General features: G+C 41.0%; 1 protein-coding gene across 2 annotated transcripts; it reads right to left on the bottom strand.

Annotated features, from left to right (window-relative positions):
- Positions 1-1421: 1421 nt before the first annotated feature.
- On the bottom strand, positions 1422-13601 carry TMEM263 (transmembrane protein 263). Of its 2 annotated transcripts, none has more exons than XM_042468683.1 (3): positions 13469-13601; positions 4096-4162; positions 1422-3239 (listed from the first exon to the last, which is right to left on the bottom strand). In XM_042468683.1, exons 2-3 carry the CDS (start codon positions 4154-4156, stop codon positions 2953-2955), a joined length of 348 nt encoding a protein of 115 aa, XP_042324617.1. In that variant the 5' UTR covers positions 4157-4162; positions 13469-13601; the 3' UTR covers positions 1422-2952. The 2 variants fall into 2 exon arrangements, with proteins under 2 accessions (XP_042324617.1, XP_042324618.1); XM_042468684.1 differs by having other exon boundaries at positions 13460-13586.
- Between the last annotated feature and the right edge of the window lie 6335 nt (positions 13602-19936).

Here is a 19936-nt window from a genome sequence, read left to right as displayed (position 1 = left end):
CTGCTGCTCCACAGAATAGGACCCATAGCAATGGATTTGAACTAGAGGAAGAGATTCCAGCTATAAAAGCATTAGGAAGAACTTCCTGACAGTAAGAGCTGTTTGGCAGTGGAACATACTCCCTCGGAGAGTGGTGGAGTCTCCTTCTTTGGAGGTTTTTAAACAGAGGCTGGATGGCCATCTGTCGGGGAGTGCTTTGATTGTGAGTTCCTGCATAGCAGAATGGGTTTGGAATGAATGGTCCTTGTGGTCTCTTCCAACTCTGATTCTAGGTTCTAGGATGTGGTGAGAAACTTTTTGCTTTCCCAGTGTTGTTGTACTCTACGTCTCAGACAGGATGGACTCATCAGGATGATGGGAGCTGCTGTCGGAAAACAACAGGTAAATCTGTAACAGCATTTCTTGTGTTACCTTTAAACTAACTGGCATGGAGACAACATAAATTGAGGGGGAAGCCAATTTTACAACTTCTCATTTATACAGTTTAAGAGTAACTTTAGTGGCACTGTGCACCTTAAAATAGTAATTAATTCCTACAATAATGTTAAATCTAAATTATAAATACAAACTACAATTAAAATCAATTGTTCTTTCCAAAGGACGGTTAGGGAACTTTGGAAAGGACAGTTAGGGAATGTGTTTCTAATAAAAGAGTAAAATGCTCTTGTTTTAATATATGCTATGAGGAATCTAAAATATCATGAGAAATGGTTGAATAACAAAATTATGTGAATATTCACATGCTGGTCAAGGCACATTATATTACAAGCTCTTAGTTACATTCATGCCCTTATTTCAGCCCTTTAGTGCCTGATTTAATGGTGGGCTGGAATCCATAAAAGCTTATGCCAAATAAAACTAGTTAGTCTTTAAGTGGCTACAAGACTCTTATTTTTTTCTGTAACAGTCTAACACTGCTACCTTTCTCTTCAAACAAAATAAAATACCTTACTCAAATAATAGGAGTGACAAAATTAGAGTGCTGGGGTGGTTTAAAAACTTGTCTTCTATTTCATCTTTTACAAAAGATTACATAGAAAAAGTCATAAATAAAAGGGTGCTGTTATGAGCATATAAAGCTGTCTTGTCTTGGTGTGTCTAGCCCAGTATTTTCTACTGGCAACAGCTTTTCAAGGCCTTGAGCATAGTTTTCATGCTTGCTACCTAATATCTTTTCTAAACTAGAGACAGGCACCTCAGACCTAACAAATGCGTAACATGTTCTTTTGCCAGTGAATTATGATTTTACCTTAGCAACTGACATAGAAGTAGCAACACTACAATCACTTGTATCAGATTGCCTAATTTACAAAACTTTAGTAGTAATCCTAGACAAATTATACCTTTTAGTAATAAGTTTTACAAAATGATGCCCCCCATTGATTTATTGTTTATAATCAAAATCAATCTGACCAAACACATTTTTCTTCCCTTTTATTTTAACACACACATTTTAGGAAATACTGCATACAGAATATTCATGTGAACTTCAGCCATCTTTTACAAAGTACAAAAATGCTACAAAGTCAACAAGAACATGCTGAAGAGCTTCCGAATGAAATCTCTAAAGGCATAAATCCATTTATTCCACAGTATATCCCTCTAATTTCAGCAGGACTACTTTGGAGTTAATGGATTGTAGATCTGAGGCAAGAGAGGATATTATACTTCACATCTTGCTCAAAAAACCTTGGAAATGTATGTGTTAAACTGAGTTTTATGCATTTCACCTAGTTATCTTAAAAAAATCATCATTGTCAGTTGGGTTGCATTTTGTTTTTTTCAAAGCCTATTAAATGAATGGAAAGTTCTTCATGTTCTCATACTGAAAATGATAAGAAGTCTAATTCCTTAACCGCTGCTACTTCACAGTCTCTAAATATTCAGCACCTAACAATGAAACAGATGATGTGCAAGAACAGCACTTGCTGCTTTATGCCCTGTGTTCAAGGAACAGATTTTAGTCATTTCTTTTGTGAGGTGGGTGGGGGAATAACCCACAAAGAAGTATTTTTACTCTATATAGTACAGACTGTAAATTTGGACTTATATTTCACTTTATGCAACCAAACAGCACAAGGGACTTTCATTTTGCAGGTGAGAAGGAGATAACAATAAGCTACACCTGAGATTTAGCAGTCTTTCTTCAGTTGGTACCAACAGGTTTTTGTTTTTTGTTAGTGTAAAGCTTCTTCATAGACTGCATTGAAATGAGGGACATTACAAAATCCTTATAGATTCACTAAGTAAAAATAGATTGTTTCTCACTATAAGGCATGAATGATTTGTTGATATATGTCTTTATACACACACACACACACACACTTTATGACAGCAGTCACCATTCAAAGAATTAGTGTATAAAAATATTTTCAAAAAGCAAAGCTATATGAAGACCTTTCAGGCAGTTCAATGATTCCTTGTCCAAGATAATACAGAAGCCAAAGACTTGTACTTAGAACATCAATATATTTATAGTACTGCAGAGGCTACCAACTACTGGTGCAATCTACTCAAAACATAAGCACTCTAATATTCAACAGATTTCAAAGGGAGAGTTAACCATGTATTTAAAATGCCTCCCGTTGGAACCACTAGGACTTCAAAGTGCTTAATCTTTTGCTTTATTACTTTTTCCATTTTTATTTCACATTTTTAGTTTCTAGACTGCAAAAAGTTCTACAGTGAATTATTATTTAAACAGGAGCCATCCCTTCAGATCTGTGCACTTGATTACATGTGTTTCAAGTGTAACATTTCACCAGATGACTGCTTGAAAAAAAATGTTTTAGACACTTTGAAACAAAGCTGCTTCTGTCCCTTTGAGGTGAAAGTTACTCATACAGCTTTCTAGATATGTCTTGCAACCTGTGGCTTTGTAGCAGTCCAAAGATTTGCAGATTTCAAAGCCATGCAGGCAATGTCCTTGACAAACAGGTCTCAGTCTCTTGCTTAGTCAGACTTATCCTTTTTCTTCCCTGTTAAAGGCACTTTGCTTGAGATAGCAGATCCTACAGCTGTAACGCCTCCTGTCACAGCAGAAACACTTCCTTTAACCAATCCTACTCCCATTGAAGGCACAGCTGTTACTGCCGTTTTGGTCACTTCGAAACTTTTTCCTCCTATCCATGCTACACCACCAATTGTGGCACCAACAGCTCCCTTGGTTATGCTGAAGAGGCCACCAGTCACCCGTGAAAGCATACCAGGCTGTTGCTGTGGATGATCTTTTAACAAATCTAAGGAGAGAGAACAAAGTATTTAGGAACTTCAAAGCCAGCATCTCTGGCTGGCATCAAGGCACAGAACAATGCTCATTTAAAAGTCATCAATATATTTTAAAAACTGTGAGTGGTGCATAAATTTTCAAATAAGAAACAAACAAAAACTATAGTACAGAAAATTAGCCAAACCAGTCAACTGAGCATTCTTCCAAATGACAATAGCTCAGATTGGGGCTGTGAACAGTCAAACATATTTTAAATGATTCAGTCTTTTTTCTAAGCATTTTCTTCACTAGAGTCACTGTTTCCAACTTTGGCTGCTTGTCTGGCACCAGTTCACCTGTTGTATTTGCTTTCTTAATAGCTACCAGTTTATTATGGTTTCTACATGGGGGACAGCAGACTTCAGGCCTATGAGATCTACTTTATTTTCATACTGGAACTCTGAGAATTTGGTCCAAAAGATATACATTTCTCTGACTCTTCAAATTTAGATCAGTTCAGAAAGAGAAAATAATGAACACTTTAGTAATTTCTATGAACAGAAAATTTTTCAGTCCCCACACTGCATGATTTGGCTCCTAGGAATTACAGTCACCCCTCCAAGACTTGAAAATCCTCAGAGGGGTGATCGCCATTAAAGTCAATGGGGGCGTGCGCCCACATGCATGCTCCCCATTCAAGCCTATGGGGCTTGAATATGACCGAGTTTTGGAACTCGTGGGGGTGGTCTGGAACAGATCCCCTGCGAGTTCCAAGGGCCAACTGTACTAACAATCAAAATCAAAAATCTATTTAGAGAAGTAAATTTGAAAAAGTACTCATGCACATATTTTATCTGACAAAACTTAATATATTTATTAAAATTTACCTTCTGGTGGCTGATCACTGAGATATGGTGGGACATCTTCATTTTTGTCTGTTTGGTTCATTGTTGCCTAAAAAAGAGAAAGAAACAAATGGACGTCTCACATGCTATACAGATACATATACATCTGTTAATGATGATATTAGAACAGGTCTGTGTGCTATTTTGAGATGCTAAGGAGTAAGGGTCACTATTGTCAGGTCACATCCTCAGTATCACTAAGCTCACTGGGAAGAGGACAAGTAATAAGAGCAATAAAAATAGTTTCCCACTAGAAGTGGGGGGAATAAACCTGTGTCTAAGCAATGCAAAGCTTCCAAGGCCCCACTACAGAAAGAAAGTAGCGCGCTAATAATAATCATTGTAAATATACAGTACTCTGTAATTAGTTTTTCTCTGACTTCTCTGACTACAGTCTCACTCCTATGTATACTGTATATAGACATCTGAAATTATGGCTCATACTTCACACACCAGATGAAGTGGCCTATAATCTACAAAATTAATGCTATAAAATATTTGCTAAACATTATTGTTGTTAAATGCTGCCAAGTCAATGTCAACCCATGAATGAGCCCTCCAAGTCATGCTGTGCCATCAAGAGCCCTGCTCAGGTCTTCCATTTGTCAGGTCTGTGGCTTCCTTGATGGAGTCCATCCAGCTGGAATGTTGTCTTCCTCTTTCCTACTGCCTTCTTCCCTACCAAACATTATTTTTTCCAGTCAGTCATGTCTTCTCATGATATGGCCAAAATACAACAGTCTCAGTTTAGTCATTTTGGCTTCTAGGGAGAGTTAAGGCTTGATTTGCTCTAGGCCCCATTCATTTCTTTTCTTTAGCAGTCCATTGTATCAAGTAGAACTCTTTTTCTAGCACTGCATTTCAAATGAGTTCATTTTCTTCCTATTCACTTTCTTCACTGACCATCTTTTACAACCTACTGTATATACTCATGTATAAGTCTAGAAATTTTAGCCAAAAAAATTATCCCAAAAACACCTGGGTTGACTTATCCTTGGGCCATATATATGTATGTAAATACTATACTTTAACTCTTAATTTAAAAAGAAACCATCCCATTCTTTGAATAGAGTGGCAAAAAGCAAGAGCTGCCTTAGTCTGTCCTGGAGGCATCTAAAAGAAACACTGAGCCCCCTTCTACTGTCTCATCCACCCAGACTTAAGGGTGAACAGTTATGCCTGCCAGAATTTTGTAAGTTATTTGACATCATTTTCCTTTGCTTCATCTTTTACACCCTTTGTTACATACCCCTAGGTTTTACCCCGACTTATCCATAGGTCATATCAAAATCCATAATTTTGCTCCCCAAACCTGCCTTTGACTTAAACATGTGATCAGCCTAATAGTCAAGTATATATGGTATATAAAAACTGGAAATACAATGGCATGGACAATCCTAACTAATATTCAATAATATATACTCGTACACTTCAGGATATTGCCTTGTTCCTTCATAGCTGCTTTTCCAAGTCCTAGTCTTCTGATTTCTTGAATGCAATCTTTATTCTATTTAATGGCTGACACAAGGTATGGAAAATCTTACTATTTCAATGTCTTCATTGTCTACTTTGAAGTCATCATTAAATTATCTATGGTCATTATTTTTGTTTTAATAATGTTCCACTGTAAACCTGCAATTGCACTTTCTTCAGTAATAGTTCTGTCTTTGCTACTTTCTACTATTATGGTGTCCCATGCAAATTGCTGATGTTCCTTCCTCCAATTTTTATGCCCCCTTCCTTGAAGTCTAGTCCTGCTTTACGTATATGTTCAGCAAAAAAGTGAAACAGGATGATATAATACAGCCTTGCCTGACCCCCTTTCCAATTGCAAATGATTATATTTCTAATTTTTCTGTCCTAACAATAGCCTCTTCTCCTAAATGCAGGTTATGTATCAGGAAAATCAAATGTTGTGCACATCAATTTCTTTAAGTGCAATCCATAGTTTCCATGATCTAAACAAGCGGTTCCCAAACTTTGGTCCTTCAGATGTTTTGGACTTCATCTCCCATAATTCCAGAGCAGCCAGAGACATCACTTAGGAACGGACAGGGTCAAGGAAGGAAGTAAACAGAAACCTTTCAACTGCTCCTCACAGAAAGCATTCTTTATCCCTTTTTTATTAAGCAAACAGAGAAGTATGATGAATTCAGGGCATGAAAGTAGAGGAATTCTGCCCAGGTTAGAATATGGAAGTGCCTTAATATCATTGCATACTTTGGCCAAGTGTTCCTAGCAGTAATGCATGAAGCCTTGGAGCAACTGTGACAGCCAGTTTCAGAAGGAACTATTTTGTAATTGGAGTAGAAAATTATCCCATGACACCATTAATACAAGATCTTCCTGCAAAATATAAAAAATGTTTTCCTTCTTAGGATATGCATTTCCCAATTGTGTGTGTACAAAAAAGGTTTTTTTTTCCCCTTAGATGGAAAATAACAATAACATTTGCAGGGTCCAGAAATGTTGCTTATGTTCCACTGCCCCAGAAAAGGAGATCTGTCATCCACTCAAAACAAATATTTCACCTCATATGAACATGTGTTTTCTGGCTTTAGCTATTGTGTGATGCCCTTGATTCTAATCACACAAACACACAAATGGATATGGGACATTTTTTTAATCTCCTGAAATGCACTGGTGGTTATTTTCATGTGGATAAGGGTTAAAATAATGAAATAAAGCAGGTGACATTAAGCCTAAATGTCTTTTCTTAATGTCTTTTCCAAAATCTTCTGCAGTCTTACAGAATTAAATAACCAATACAGTCAAATATATTATACCTAGCATATAACATACATATCTATACAAAGTCCTGCTGTATATCATCATCACCATCACTACTACTACTACTACTACTACTACTACTATACTATATTTATTTATATCCCGCCCTTCTCCCAAAATTGGGACTCGGGGTGGCTTTAAGATTTCAAGTTTAAATTCTCTTCTTTTTTCTTATAATTAAATGGCAGCATCTACAATAATAGAACAGTTGTAGATGGTATAGATCAGTATCTACAACAATATCTCAATTTAACAAATAAGTAGCATATGGCCCCATACAGACAGCGCTCTAGTCCTTAGGACTGCATCGTGGCTTTGGCACGGCTTCAGGACTCTTAGTACGCATGCATAATTGAAACAGCATACCTCCAAAGTGACCCGAAGCAGCCTTATTTTGGCCTGTCTGTATAGGGCCATATGTCTATTATGATTCATTATCACAGAGAATCTTCTAGAGAGGGAAAAAGAAAAGCAAGATTGCTGAACCCATTCAAGATATGTATCCTAGACTATGTGGAGCCTTGACAATGTGTTTCCTAATGAGGCAACGGTTCTGCTACTATTTTTATCTTAGATGCTAAGTGGATGACTTTCCTCATCTCTGGGCACCATTCATTGTGTTTACAAAAAGAGACAGCAAGCCATTTTTGCTGGATGATACACACAACATATGCGAATATATATTGTTACGCAGCCTCAGATAGCAATTGTTACTGCAGATACCAAATTGTAAACAGAAAGAAAGGGACTTAAACATAAATAAATAAATCACTGAAGATTCACACAAATTCTGTACTGTAATTAGCAAATAAATAAATAAATAAATAAATAAATAAGCAAGCCAGCCAAGGCTCTTGCAGAAAAGGAACAATTTTGCAACTGGTCAGAGATCTACCTGAATATATGCACTGCCTGTGCAAATGCACAAGGTGGAAGGCTGCAGCAAAAGCTATACAGTGGTACCTCGGGTTACGAAATTAATTCGTTCCGCCATTCCTTTCGTAACCCGAAAATTTCGTAACCCGAAAAACTTTTCCGTTAGCACTGGAAAGCCTATAGCTGCACTTTGCAGCATTTGATTTCGCGCCGAAATGAATTTCGTAACCCGAAAAATATTTCGTAACCCGAAACAGTTTTTGCCAATCCAACTTTTTCGTATCCCGGAAATTTCGTAACCCGATCATTTCGTATCCCGAGGCACCACTGTATTCTCACATTATCCTGCACATAAATTTCCCACATGTAATATTCCTACATAGAAAGCTGCATGCAACCTGTCTGTATATCACCATATGAAACAAATGCCTATTTTACGTCAGTTATAGGTTACTGTGTACAGTCATCCCTCCATATTTGCGGCTTTGATTATTCACGGATTTCATTAATATGTTCTCTCTAAGACTGTCTAGGTCCTCCAGTGCAACTCTGTGGTCAACTTTAACTAAAAGTTGCACTGAAAGACCATTTGTAGCTACTCCAGTGCCATTCTATGGTCAGTGTATGTTGGACATTGACCACAGAGTTGCACTGGAGGACCTAGAGATTCCTAGAGAAGTGTCCTCTCAGGTAAAAACAGTGTTTTTGTTATTTGTGGTTTTTCCATATTCACAGGGGTCTTGTTCCCCTAACCTTAGTGAATATGGAAGGACAACTGTATACTATTGTACACACCATATCTAGATGCATGTGCATGGTAATGTAAAAGCATATAGAATGGAATTTCTTCCACGTCATTAATTAACTGAAGACAGTCTTTCATTCGTTTTATTTAAATGGGATTTCAATCATATCAGTTAACTGTGTCTTCACAAACAGTCCCTCATTAGGTGCCAATAGGCACAAGTCATCATCTCTGTCTAAGGTCTTCCCTCATCTACAATATCCACAATATATGGATATTACAAAAATCCTATAAAGTAGGTTAGAAAAGCAAATGTGAGCTGTTCAGATAACTGAACGACCACATAAATATTATTACTACTTTAAGTAGTACGTAATTACTATTTTAAGTAGCCAGACATTTTAATGTCCAACACTGGCAGTATTTTTTTTTTCCATATAAGATGAATACACAGTTGTCCCTCCTTCCTTGTGGACTTGAGATCCGTGCTGTTGAATATTCAAGGAGGGGCGACCTCTGTTATTTTCAAAGGGGTGTGCCCCCGCAGCATGTGCCCCACGCACACTCACATACATGCGTCCCATTCAAGCCTATAGAACTTGAATATCTGCGATTTTCCATTTTTGCAAGGGGCAGAACAGAAGGCCGACTGTAATGCCATCCAATAACACAAACTATTGTGACTGACATACATAAGTGTTCCAAAAAAATTGCTTACTCTTCCACTGCAAGCCACTACAGCAGAAGACCACACAGCTAGACCATATACATGAAAATTAATGTTTCATTTTCCCATAAAGATTCATTTCATATTTACATGTGAAAATTTACTAAGAGCCTGCAAACAAGATTTCAAAACGATGTGACACTGTTTTAAATCCAGTAGTATCAAATGGGGGAGGGTGCTGAAGATACATATGGAAGTGCTATGCTTTGTGCCAGCTACAGCACTGAACCCTGGCAATGCTCTTTATACATTCTGGTGGCTGAGAGGAGCACCCATTTCCAGCTCTCCTATCAGGCCAGTTTTGCAAAGGAGAATCAGGGTTGTTGTTGCTCTTCCCAATATTTTTCTTTAAGGCAGGTAGTCTTTGCCATTGCAAAGGCCCCTCTCTGGCTTCATCTTCCTAGACTCCATTTAGTCTCTTTCATATGCTGTAGAATCACTTTACTAATATACACATATTTAAGAGAGAAACATCTACCAACTATTATTGCATTCACAATTCTCACTGTAATTTTCTATATAAAGCCTAAGGAAAAAACATGCTTATTACCACTTATGTACAGCACACTTCTCAGAGTGCTAGTGTAAATTAAACCTCAGCTGCAGCACACAATCAGCTGAAATTTTATTTATGTGTTCTATAAATAATCCTAATTAATGTAACACTTTGAACACTCTAAGAATTGTCATTCAACAACAGACCAACACACAGATTAACATGTAAATTGCTTCCTCTCAACCAAGAGTCACACAGTATATATACCCAGCTCACTTCCATGGCAGCACTCTCTGACGATGCCAGCCACAAAGGCTGGCAAAATGTCAGGGAATAAACTCTTCCAGAACACAGCCACATAGCGCAAAAAAAACCACACACATATAACTTTAGGAATATCTTGCCACTTCACTACAATTTAATATGTTCTGACTGTTGTTGCTTTGACAAATACACTCCACCTCAGCAGGCACCTATAAAACAACCCGTTTAACTATGGACAGGCACCTGTAGGTCAGTCCTTAGTGTAGTACTTACCTATAGCACAAGCCAAGAAAATCAAGAGGCAAATAGAAACTGCTGAACAACTACTGTAAAGTTCATGTAACGGGGGTGGAATGGAGGAAAAGCTAAATGGATAAGGGCTGGATGGGTGGCCCTCTTCAATATTCAGCAGTGAAAATCTAGATACGCATACCTCCCACAGCGCTGACTGCAAGGGGAAAAAGAGCAAGGCTGTGTGTCTTGCCATCTTTTGCATCATATTTGTGATAATCAAGGCTTTGAATGATACAGCTGAAGAATATTTTTAGATAATATCTGTTACTACTGTACAGAAAAGAGATTTTCTGCAAGGAAAGTTAAGGGACATCCTGTTATCTAAGAGAAGACCTCAAAACCACACATCTGCCAAACAAACAGATCCCCCACATGGGTCCAAAACACACTGCAGAAATAATGCAATTTAAGACCAGTTTAACTGCCCTGACTCAGTGCTAGGGAATCCTGGGAATTGTAGTTAATTGTGGCACCAGAGCTCTCTGACAGAGAAGGCTAAATGTCTCACAAAACTACAGTTCCCAGCATTCCCTAGCATTCCTCCATGAGTGGCCAGATACCACCAAAGAATGGAGCATATACAGTTGCCCCTCCTTTCTCGCAGAAGTGAGTTCCATGATGTTGAATATTCACATCCATTTATTTTTTTATAATGCATACAAAGATCAAACTGAGCTGAAATATTAACGTTTTAGAACAACAATGTCCTGAATTTTATTCTCTGCCATCCCCACCCCCAAACTAATCACTCTTTAACATGGAGAACAGCTATGACCTTCCCAAAGGAAACTGGGACAAAGCAGTCTGAATAAGACAAATGCCCAGCAGATCTATAAGCAGCGGTTGGGGCATAACTCCTTCTGTTAAACAAAGCTGTAAATAGGCACCCTGGAGACACAAAGGGTGAGTTGATCTGGAGTGACGTGGCAGGGATGTAACCTGGAGGCATAGGGCTGTTGACGTGCTGCCTTGGATTCATTTCCCCACCCCCTCAAGGGAGCTCCCACGTTGAACATAATGCTCCTTTTTAACAGAACGTACTCAACATCTCCTGCTCGAAAGCACCAGCCACGCCTACCGTCACAACCTACACGGCTCCTTCTCCACCTCCATTTGTAGGTTCTCATAGGTTTGCACTTCAGAGTCATATAGGAAGCTAGCTATCCAGTTGCTTTTATTCTAAGGAGTAAATTAAATGGGAAACAACAAGGACTCAGAGTCATTGCCTTTCCCCTGCCTCCGCCATGCCTGCTTTGCGCCATCAGAGATGCACGAGTGCTGCAGAAAATAGCCTCCCAGGGGAAGAGGAAGGGTGGCGTATACTTATTTCTTTGCTGGATGTGTACAGATGTAGCAACATTGCTGTGGGACCCCTTAATTATTACTATATATTGATTTAACTCACATCAGGCTGCACAATTCTATGCTGATATGCAGATTTGGGCCACTTTCAGGTTTATGCTGTAAGAATGCCATCCTATGAATACCTTTCCTGGCAGTAAAGCCCAGCTGAACAGAGTCGGGTTTACTTCTGGGAATTGACAGGCAGAAGGTTGCTCTATCAGTCAGGTGAGGCGCAGGGAAGAAAAACAGCAGCTCCTCTTGGGCAAACCTGCGTTTACTTCAAAGTCCAACAACATCCCAATTCCACCAAAACAGTGATACCTGTGTGGAGCCAACCAAAATGCACCAAATACACAATGTAAACTTTAAGAGCGCCACTGGCTTCTTCCTCAAAGGTGATAAAAAATAATATCGGAAGGAATTACACTTATCCCTCCATATTTGCAGTTTTGATTATTCACGGATTTGATTAATATGTTCTCTCTAGGAAACTCTAGGTCCTCCAGTGCAACTCTATGGTCAACTTTAACTGAAAGTTGCACTGAAAGACCTAGAGATTATTCCTAGAGAGAATACTCCACTGGGCCTTTGTAGCTCCTCCAGGGCAGTTCTATGGTCAGTGTCTGTTGGATGTTGACCACAGAGTCATATATACACACTTGTCCCTCCATATTCGCTAGGGTTAGGGGCACAAGACCCCCGTGAATATGGAAAAACCGCAAATAACAAAAACACCATGTTTTTACCTGAGAGGACACCTCTCTAGGAATCTCTAGGTCCTCCAGTGCAACTCTGTGGTCAACATCCAACAGACACTGACCATAGAATGGCACTGGAGGAGCTACAAATGCCTAGTAGAGTATCCTCTCTAGGAATCTCTAGGCCCTAAGCTAAAAAAAGCAACCCCTCGTAGAAATAGAAATCCATGCTTCTTAGTCCTCCTCAAAATGGAGGGCAAGAAGACAAGAAAGTTGGAATGTAGGCCATGTCCTGGAAAAGGAGGACATGTCTGGTCAGCCTGTCCGCAGTTCCTCTCAAACAGACATCTTTCCTGCCCCACTTTATCTCCCTCAAACATGATGTCCAGAGGCCCCAACTGCAAAGGAGGACAAGATGCCGCCAAATGGAGGACGTTCAAGGGGGAAAGAAATGTAGAAATGCCTTACAAAATAAAAGCTAAAAACACTCCTAGAAATGTAGATTCATGCAACTTGGTCCTGCTCAAAATGGAAGGCATTTTGGAATTCCTCCTGGACGAAAAGGCTGGAATGGAGGACATGTCCTGCAAAAGGAGGGCGTCTCTGGCCACCCAGTATATAATAAAGCAAAGCGAATCCACAAAACAGCTACTGTATCTCTTTCATGGGGGCTAAACGGGGGCTGGCCAGTTGTCCTAACCGCAAAGGAGGGCAAGGCAGCTCCAAATGGAGGACCCTGGAGGGAGAAAGTGGAGGCCATGCCCAAACAGAGGGTGAAACACCCATTTAAATGTAAACTCGTGCCTCTTAGTCTTGCTCAAAATGGAGGACCTTTTGGAACTCCTCCTGGACAGGAAGGCTGGAAATAGAGGACGCCTCCTGGAAAAGGAGGACGCTTGGCCACCCTGGCTAGAAAATGGAGGACTTCGGGGGAATTCCTCCTGGACAGGAAGGCTGCAATGGAGGACGAAGGGTCACCCTGGCTACGGAAATGGAGGACCGTTTGGAACTCCTCCTGGACAGGAAGGCTAGAAATGGAGGACGCGTGGCCGCAATGCCCAGGGGAAGAAGGAGAGGAGGAGGATGCGGGGGTTTGGGGGCTTAGGACGCACAGGCCTCACCTCCCCGGCTCCTCGGAGGGCAGGCTCCGTCCCTGCTGGGCAGCAACAGCCTCCCGAAGCCTCTTCCCTTCCCTCTCTCTGTCTTCTGGTGCCGCTTCGTTGCCTGCCGACGTGGCGCCCGCCGACGCTCCTCGCCCAGTCCCCGCCCGAAGAGCCCGCCTCGATCGCTCCCTCCCTCCCTCCGCGCCCCCCGCCGAGCAGAGGGAGCCGGAGCGGAGAGGGTCGCTCCCTCCTCGCGCAGGCGCTGCTCCTCCGCCACGCCAGGCCCAGGCCTCCCCCGGAGCCCCTCCGCCTCCATGGCTCCTCAAGGCCCCAGGAAGGAAGGAAGGAGGGCGGCAGGCCCCTACACCTCACACCACACACACCCACAACAACCCTCCACAACTCCCCTCTCTCTCACACACACACATCCCCATCATCCACTCACAATTCCCCTCACACAATCTCACACATCGTCAACAGCCCTCCACAACTCAACATCCACCCACAATTTCCTCAACATCCACCCACAATTTCCTCACACACACACATCCCCAACATCCACTTACAATTTCCTCACACACATCCTCAACATCCCCAACATCCATCCACAATTCCCCTCACACAATCTCACACATCGTCAGCAGCCACAACAGCCCTCCACAATTCCTCTCTCTCACACATCCGCAACATCCACCCACAATTTCCTCACACACATCCTCAACATCCACAACATCCTCTGGCACTCACTCACTTCCTCAGCACCCACGACAGCCATTCACAATCCCTGTCACACATTTTACACACAGATCCTCTCTGCCCCGCTTTATCTCCCTCATCATCCTCCATCCAACATATATCCAAGGGGAGCTGTGTTGGCCATGTTGTGTGTGTGTGTGTTGTGTGCCTTCAAGTTGTTCCCGACTTATGGCAACCCTAAGGCTACCCTACCCAGAGTTTTCTGGGCAAGTTTCATCAGAGGGGTTTGACATTGCCATCCTCTGAGGCTGAGAGAGTGTGACTTGCCCCAGGGCTCCCATTGGTTCACATGGCTGAGATCCCTCATATAGAGCAAAGCACAATAACATCCCAAATCCACAAAACAGCTATACCTTTAATAGGGCCAGCCCAAGGTGACCTGATGTGATGTCCTAATTGCAAAGGAGGACAAAGCACCACCAAATGGAGGACGCTCAAGAAAAAATGGACCAAAGAAAAGCTTTTTAAAAACACTCATAAGTAAATTCTTGCTTCTTGGACAGATTGAAGTGGAGGACATGTCCTGGAAAAGGAGGACGCCTGGTCATCCTGCATGAGGAAGCATGAGGAGACCGAGGAGCAAAACATCAGGTGAGGTTGTCAACAGCCATCTACAATTCCTCTCACACTCACACAACCTCCTTGTCCCTCTTTATCTCCCTCATTCCTACTCAAACATATATTCGGGGGAGCCATGTTGTCCAAATAGACTAGAGGCTTAGAGCAAAGTACAATATCATCCAAAATCCACAAAACCATGCCATGACATCTTTAATGAGGCCAATGGAAAGCAAAGTACCAAAATCCACAAAACAGCAATACCTTTAATGGGGCCAATGGAGAGCAAAGCGCAATAACATCTGAAATTCACAAAGTAGCAATATCTTTGATGGGGCCAGCCTAGGGTGACCAGATATCCTAACCACAAAGGAGGACAATGCACCACCAAATGTAGGACATTAAAGAAAAAACAGCTCATGACCAAAAAAACCCTATTAATATAAAAGTAAATTCATGCTTCTTAGTCATGCTTAATATGGAGGACATTTTGGAATTCCTCCTGGACAGGTTGAAATGTATGACATGTCCTGGAAAGGAGGATGTTTGGTCACCCTATCCACAATTCCTCTCACATTCATATCCTCCTCGCCTGGCTTTATAATCCTCATTCTCCCTCAAATATATCCAGTGGCAGGGTGATCAGATGCCCTAATTGCAAAATGTAGGGCATTCAAGACATTACAAAATAAAAGCTAAAAACACAGGACCTCTGAGGACCCCACCAACATACAGAGGCAGTGCGGCACCCACACCGGAGGAGAAAGTGTAAAGTTATACAGTTGCACACCATTGTCCAAGCTCTTTTAATCCCCATTACCATGTACAGATGTGAGAGCTGGACAGTGAAGAAAGCAGAAAGGAAGAAAATCAACTCATTTGTTTTGTGGTGCTGGAGAAGAGTGGCAAGGATCAAAAAACAAACCAATGGGTCCTAGAACAGATTAAGCCTGAATTCTGCCTGGAAGTCAAGATGACTAAATCGAGGCTGTCATATTTTGGCTGCATCATGGGACTCATTAGAAAAGATGATGGTGGAGAAGGGAGAGGCAGTAAAAAGAGAGGAAGACTGCATCCCATGTGGATGGACTCAGTCAGGGGGGCCATAGATCTGAACCTGCAGGACATGAACAGAGTGGGTGATGATAGGGAAACATGGAGAGGTCTCATTCACAGGGTCCCCATGGACTTTATCACACGGGGAAAATTGGAAGGTTAACCAAATCTGGGGTCATCCAAGGTATTTCTCGTAATTTTGCAAAAGATTTTCAAATGACGTCGCATGCAAATGGAAGGCAATCCAAACGCAATCATGAGACATTCCAGGAATAGCTGAATTCGGGGGAAAATGGTGAATTTATAAATCCTTTTCCACTGTATATTCGCAGTCAACATTAGTTGAAATGCATCTCGTTTGGCCATGGGATTACTGTCGGCAATGGGATCTTGTCCTCCCTGCGCATGCGCAAACACACTAATTCGAAATCAAGAAGCTGATGGGTACGTACCCATGTGATGAGTTCATTCGCGTTTGCACTGCTTTTTCTTTTGGATAGACAGTGTATGTTTGTTTGTGTGATAATGTAATTTCTTGCATTTTCGGATTCCCCCCTCCCCTTCTTCTTTTTTCAGGACAGTGATACATTCCTCCGTGTGAAAAAGTCCCATGACTTGAAGCTGGCTAGAAGATGGCTAACAACAACAAAGCTATTCTCAGTTAAGGTGATGTGGAGCAGTAGTTCCCAAGCTGTGGTGCTCCAGATGTTTGGGACTTCAGCCGAACACCTGGAGGACCAACATTTGGGAATCATTGGTGGGGGAACATTTATGCAGGCAGGCCTTCCTTCTTCTGGTCATGCCGCTACTCCAGGAGGTTCCATTAGCAAGGGAAAGAGATGCTCTTCTTGAGATCCAAGCTGCCCTGGAATACCTTCCTGCGTGAATGTCCTTCCACATGACCTGAACTGAGAACAGCTGTATCTTAACAAAATGCAGGCTTGTGACTAACATCACACATTCAAACTACAGGAAAAGAGATTCCAATTTCCCATTAGGAAGAAGTTCCTGACAGTAAGAGCTGTTTGACAGTGGAACATGCTACTTCGGCGAGTGGTGGAGTCTCCTTGGCAGGGGGTTGGATTGGATGATCTTGTTTCTTCCAACCCTTGTCTCTTCTATGATCATTGTAATTTTTTTCTCCTATATGATTTTTAACACCTTTGCCTGATGAAGAAGCCAGTGGAGCTTTGAAAGCTTGCAACATGTAATTTGTGCATTTTAGTTAGTCCAATAAAGATATCACTCTTCTGTGGATTTTGGATGTTATTGTGATTCTCACTCAGTACCTAATACTCGCTGTAGGGGCACAAGGGGAAGAAATTGTCTGCAAATCGGTTTATAACAGTTGCCAACTTTCTTCTTAGATACGGCTTGTTGGAGAGACAATTTAACTGCCACACTGTTTATGCATCTACACTAGAAATAAAGCAATTTAATACCATTTTAACTGCCATGGCGCTGTCTTACAGAATCCTGGGATTTTTGGCTTTGTGAGGCACCAGCACTCTTGGCAGAGAAGCCCTTGTGAAACTACACATCCCAGGATTCCATAGGATGGTGCTACAGCACTTAAAATGGCCTCAGACTGCTTTATTTCTACAGTGTAGATGTGCTCACGGTACTGATCTACAGTACAAACAGTAGTACTGTACCTGGTGAATTTATGCCTACAGATGTTAAAGGTGACCAAAGCCATCTGAACAGAAGAAAGAACGAAGCTGACAATATATTTATAGCATTCTGGCTAGGGTTTGAAAATGGCATTATTGTCATAAATCTGTTCAAATAATCATCAAAGAACGTAGAGGATACTGAAAGATCTCATGTTCTAAGAAAAAAAAACTAGTGGTACCTTAAAGGCTAACATGTTTTATTTGGCACAAGCTTTTGTGGACTGTAGGACTAGTTGATGTTCCTACTTTTTACTGAGATTGGCTACCTTCCTGCAGTTTAGAAAGGAAACTGGGCCCAATAGCATTTCCACATTCAAAATGGCGGATACTGTATATACTTGACTATAAGTCTACCTCATGTATAAGCCGAGGACAAAGTTTGGAGCCAGAACTGTGGCTTTGGATATGACCAGTGGATAAGTTGAGGGTAAAACTTAGGGGTATATAAAAAAGGATGTAAAAATGAAGCAAAGGGAAACGATGCCAAACAGATTACAGAATTCAAGCAGACATCACTGCTTCTGCTTACACTAAAGGCTGGATGGATGAGAGAATACACAACTTTTACACTATTCTGATATTTTAAGTTAATTTTTGGCCCAGTACACACTGCCAGGAAGCGGTGTCCTGATGGCGATAGTAGGGCTCGGGACCGCACACCAACCGCACGGCCCTGAGCCTTACTACGTGCGGGTGGTGGCCTAATGGCAGTCTCCCGTTCACATGGGGGCCGCCATCTTTACGTAAGGGACGTGTAGCGTCTGGACGTCACTGCATGTCACTTACACACTTGCAACATAAGCTGGGCATCACAAAAAGAACCCAGAAGAACCAGGTTCTTTTTACTCCAGGGGGACGTTGCATGGTTTGGTGGCTGCGGCGTCCCTCTGGAGTTAAAACGGGCACCTGAAGACCGCCATTTTGGGGCGGTCTGTACCACGCCTTTGTTCTTATTTTGGTGTGTTGTTTTTACTGCTATCGAATTGTTTTTATCTGAGTTGTTAACTGCTTCAAAGATTCTATTAGTAGAAGCAAAATATTGACTACAGATATGCATGGAGAGAGAGAGCATTTAGCGCATTGATCAAGTATATGAATCACTTAAACATCTATACCTCAGTCCTTAGTTAGCATTTTTTAAAACTCAAAGCCAGTGTGTAAATGTTTAGTCCTTCTAATGTCCAATTTCTGCTTGGTTTATGTAACTTTTACTTAAGAAAAGGGACTAAGATTTCTTTTACTGAGTGGCAGCTTTATTTTGGATGCCTTATGGGATGCTACAATCCAGTTTTCAGAGCAGCAAATTTAGATATGGTCAAGATCTACATATTTCTTTTGGTATAATTAAAGGTTACGGAATCCTATTTTTGCTCCTTAAGTAATAGGTTAGAAACAAATCTCCTCTGAACTGTATACATTATAAACTTGCCATATATTTTATTTTAGAAAAATTACAGGAATCTAGGCTGAAATCATCCCAATAGACAGTAAAATGTATTGTTCAAATTGATGTGGTGGGTTGTAGATTTAGTACTTTCAGGAATATATTTGCCCGTTGCTGTGAATGGTAATTTTATTCTTGGTCACATGTAGTTAAATCTCTTTGCAATCAGAGGAAGTTAAAATTGGAAGCAGGGAACAATGAAGAAATCCTGGGAAGCCCAGTTTAAGCCAAAACAACATTGATGCAAGAAAAAATATACACAAACAACAGTAGCTTTATTACATTGCCTTCAACTTTCTGACAGAAGCCACTGCCCATCTCTGTCCTAAATTAGAAAGAACCTAGCAATTTCCCATTTGAGACTATGGCTATTTTCTGAAATGCAGTGCTTTTCTGATGAAGGCAGATGGCATTGTTGCAACTAAGCCTGCATAGTGCAATGCTGTTAGTCCAGTTGACTTAAATGGATGTAATGCATTATTTGACTTTGGGGCAAATACTTTTTTAGAAGAAGCACAAACAAACAAAAACAATTGGGACTCAGGACAGCCAACTCAGAAAATATTTAAACAGGTATTTAAACCATGCAAGATGGTTTCTTTGCTCTTTGCCTTGGTTACAGATTCATTATGAGCTCCAACCAAGAGCTCATAATGGGCCCACAGTCTGTAATTTTCAGTTCTAGGTTCACTGGGCATCCTACAATGCACCCTAAGACAAAATAGCCTGCAGAATTTTAAATGGAAGTTTCTCAGATTTGATGTAGCCCTTGCTCTAAGGGATGGGAACATCCCCTTCTCTGTGTGAAAAATATTATAATGGTTGGTTCCAAAGGAAATGTCTCTGTCTAGAAGCAGCATATATTTTATTAGAAGAGGCCTAGCAACAAGCTTTTCCTCTTCCTCTTTCTTCAGCCTTGCTGGGAGTGGCTGGAAGTATTGGATACAGAATATTTGACTCAATAGATCTATGGTTTTACGTCATTGTGAGGCACAT

This window comes from Sceloporus undulatus, chromosome 5, assembly GCF_019175285.1.
Source record: "Sceloporus undulatus isolate JIND9_A2432 ecotype Alabama chromosome 5, SceUnd_v1.1, whole genome shotgun sequence".
Lineage (NCBI taxonomy): Eukaryota > Metazoa > Chordata > Lepidosauria > Squamata > Phrynosomatidae > Sceloporus > Sceloporus undulatus.
The sequence above is the reverse complement of the archived record's forward strand: the minus strand, read 5'-3'. Positions and strand labels throughout refer to the sequence as shown.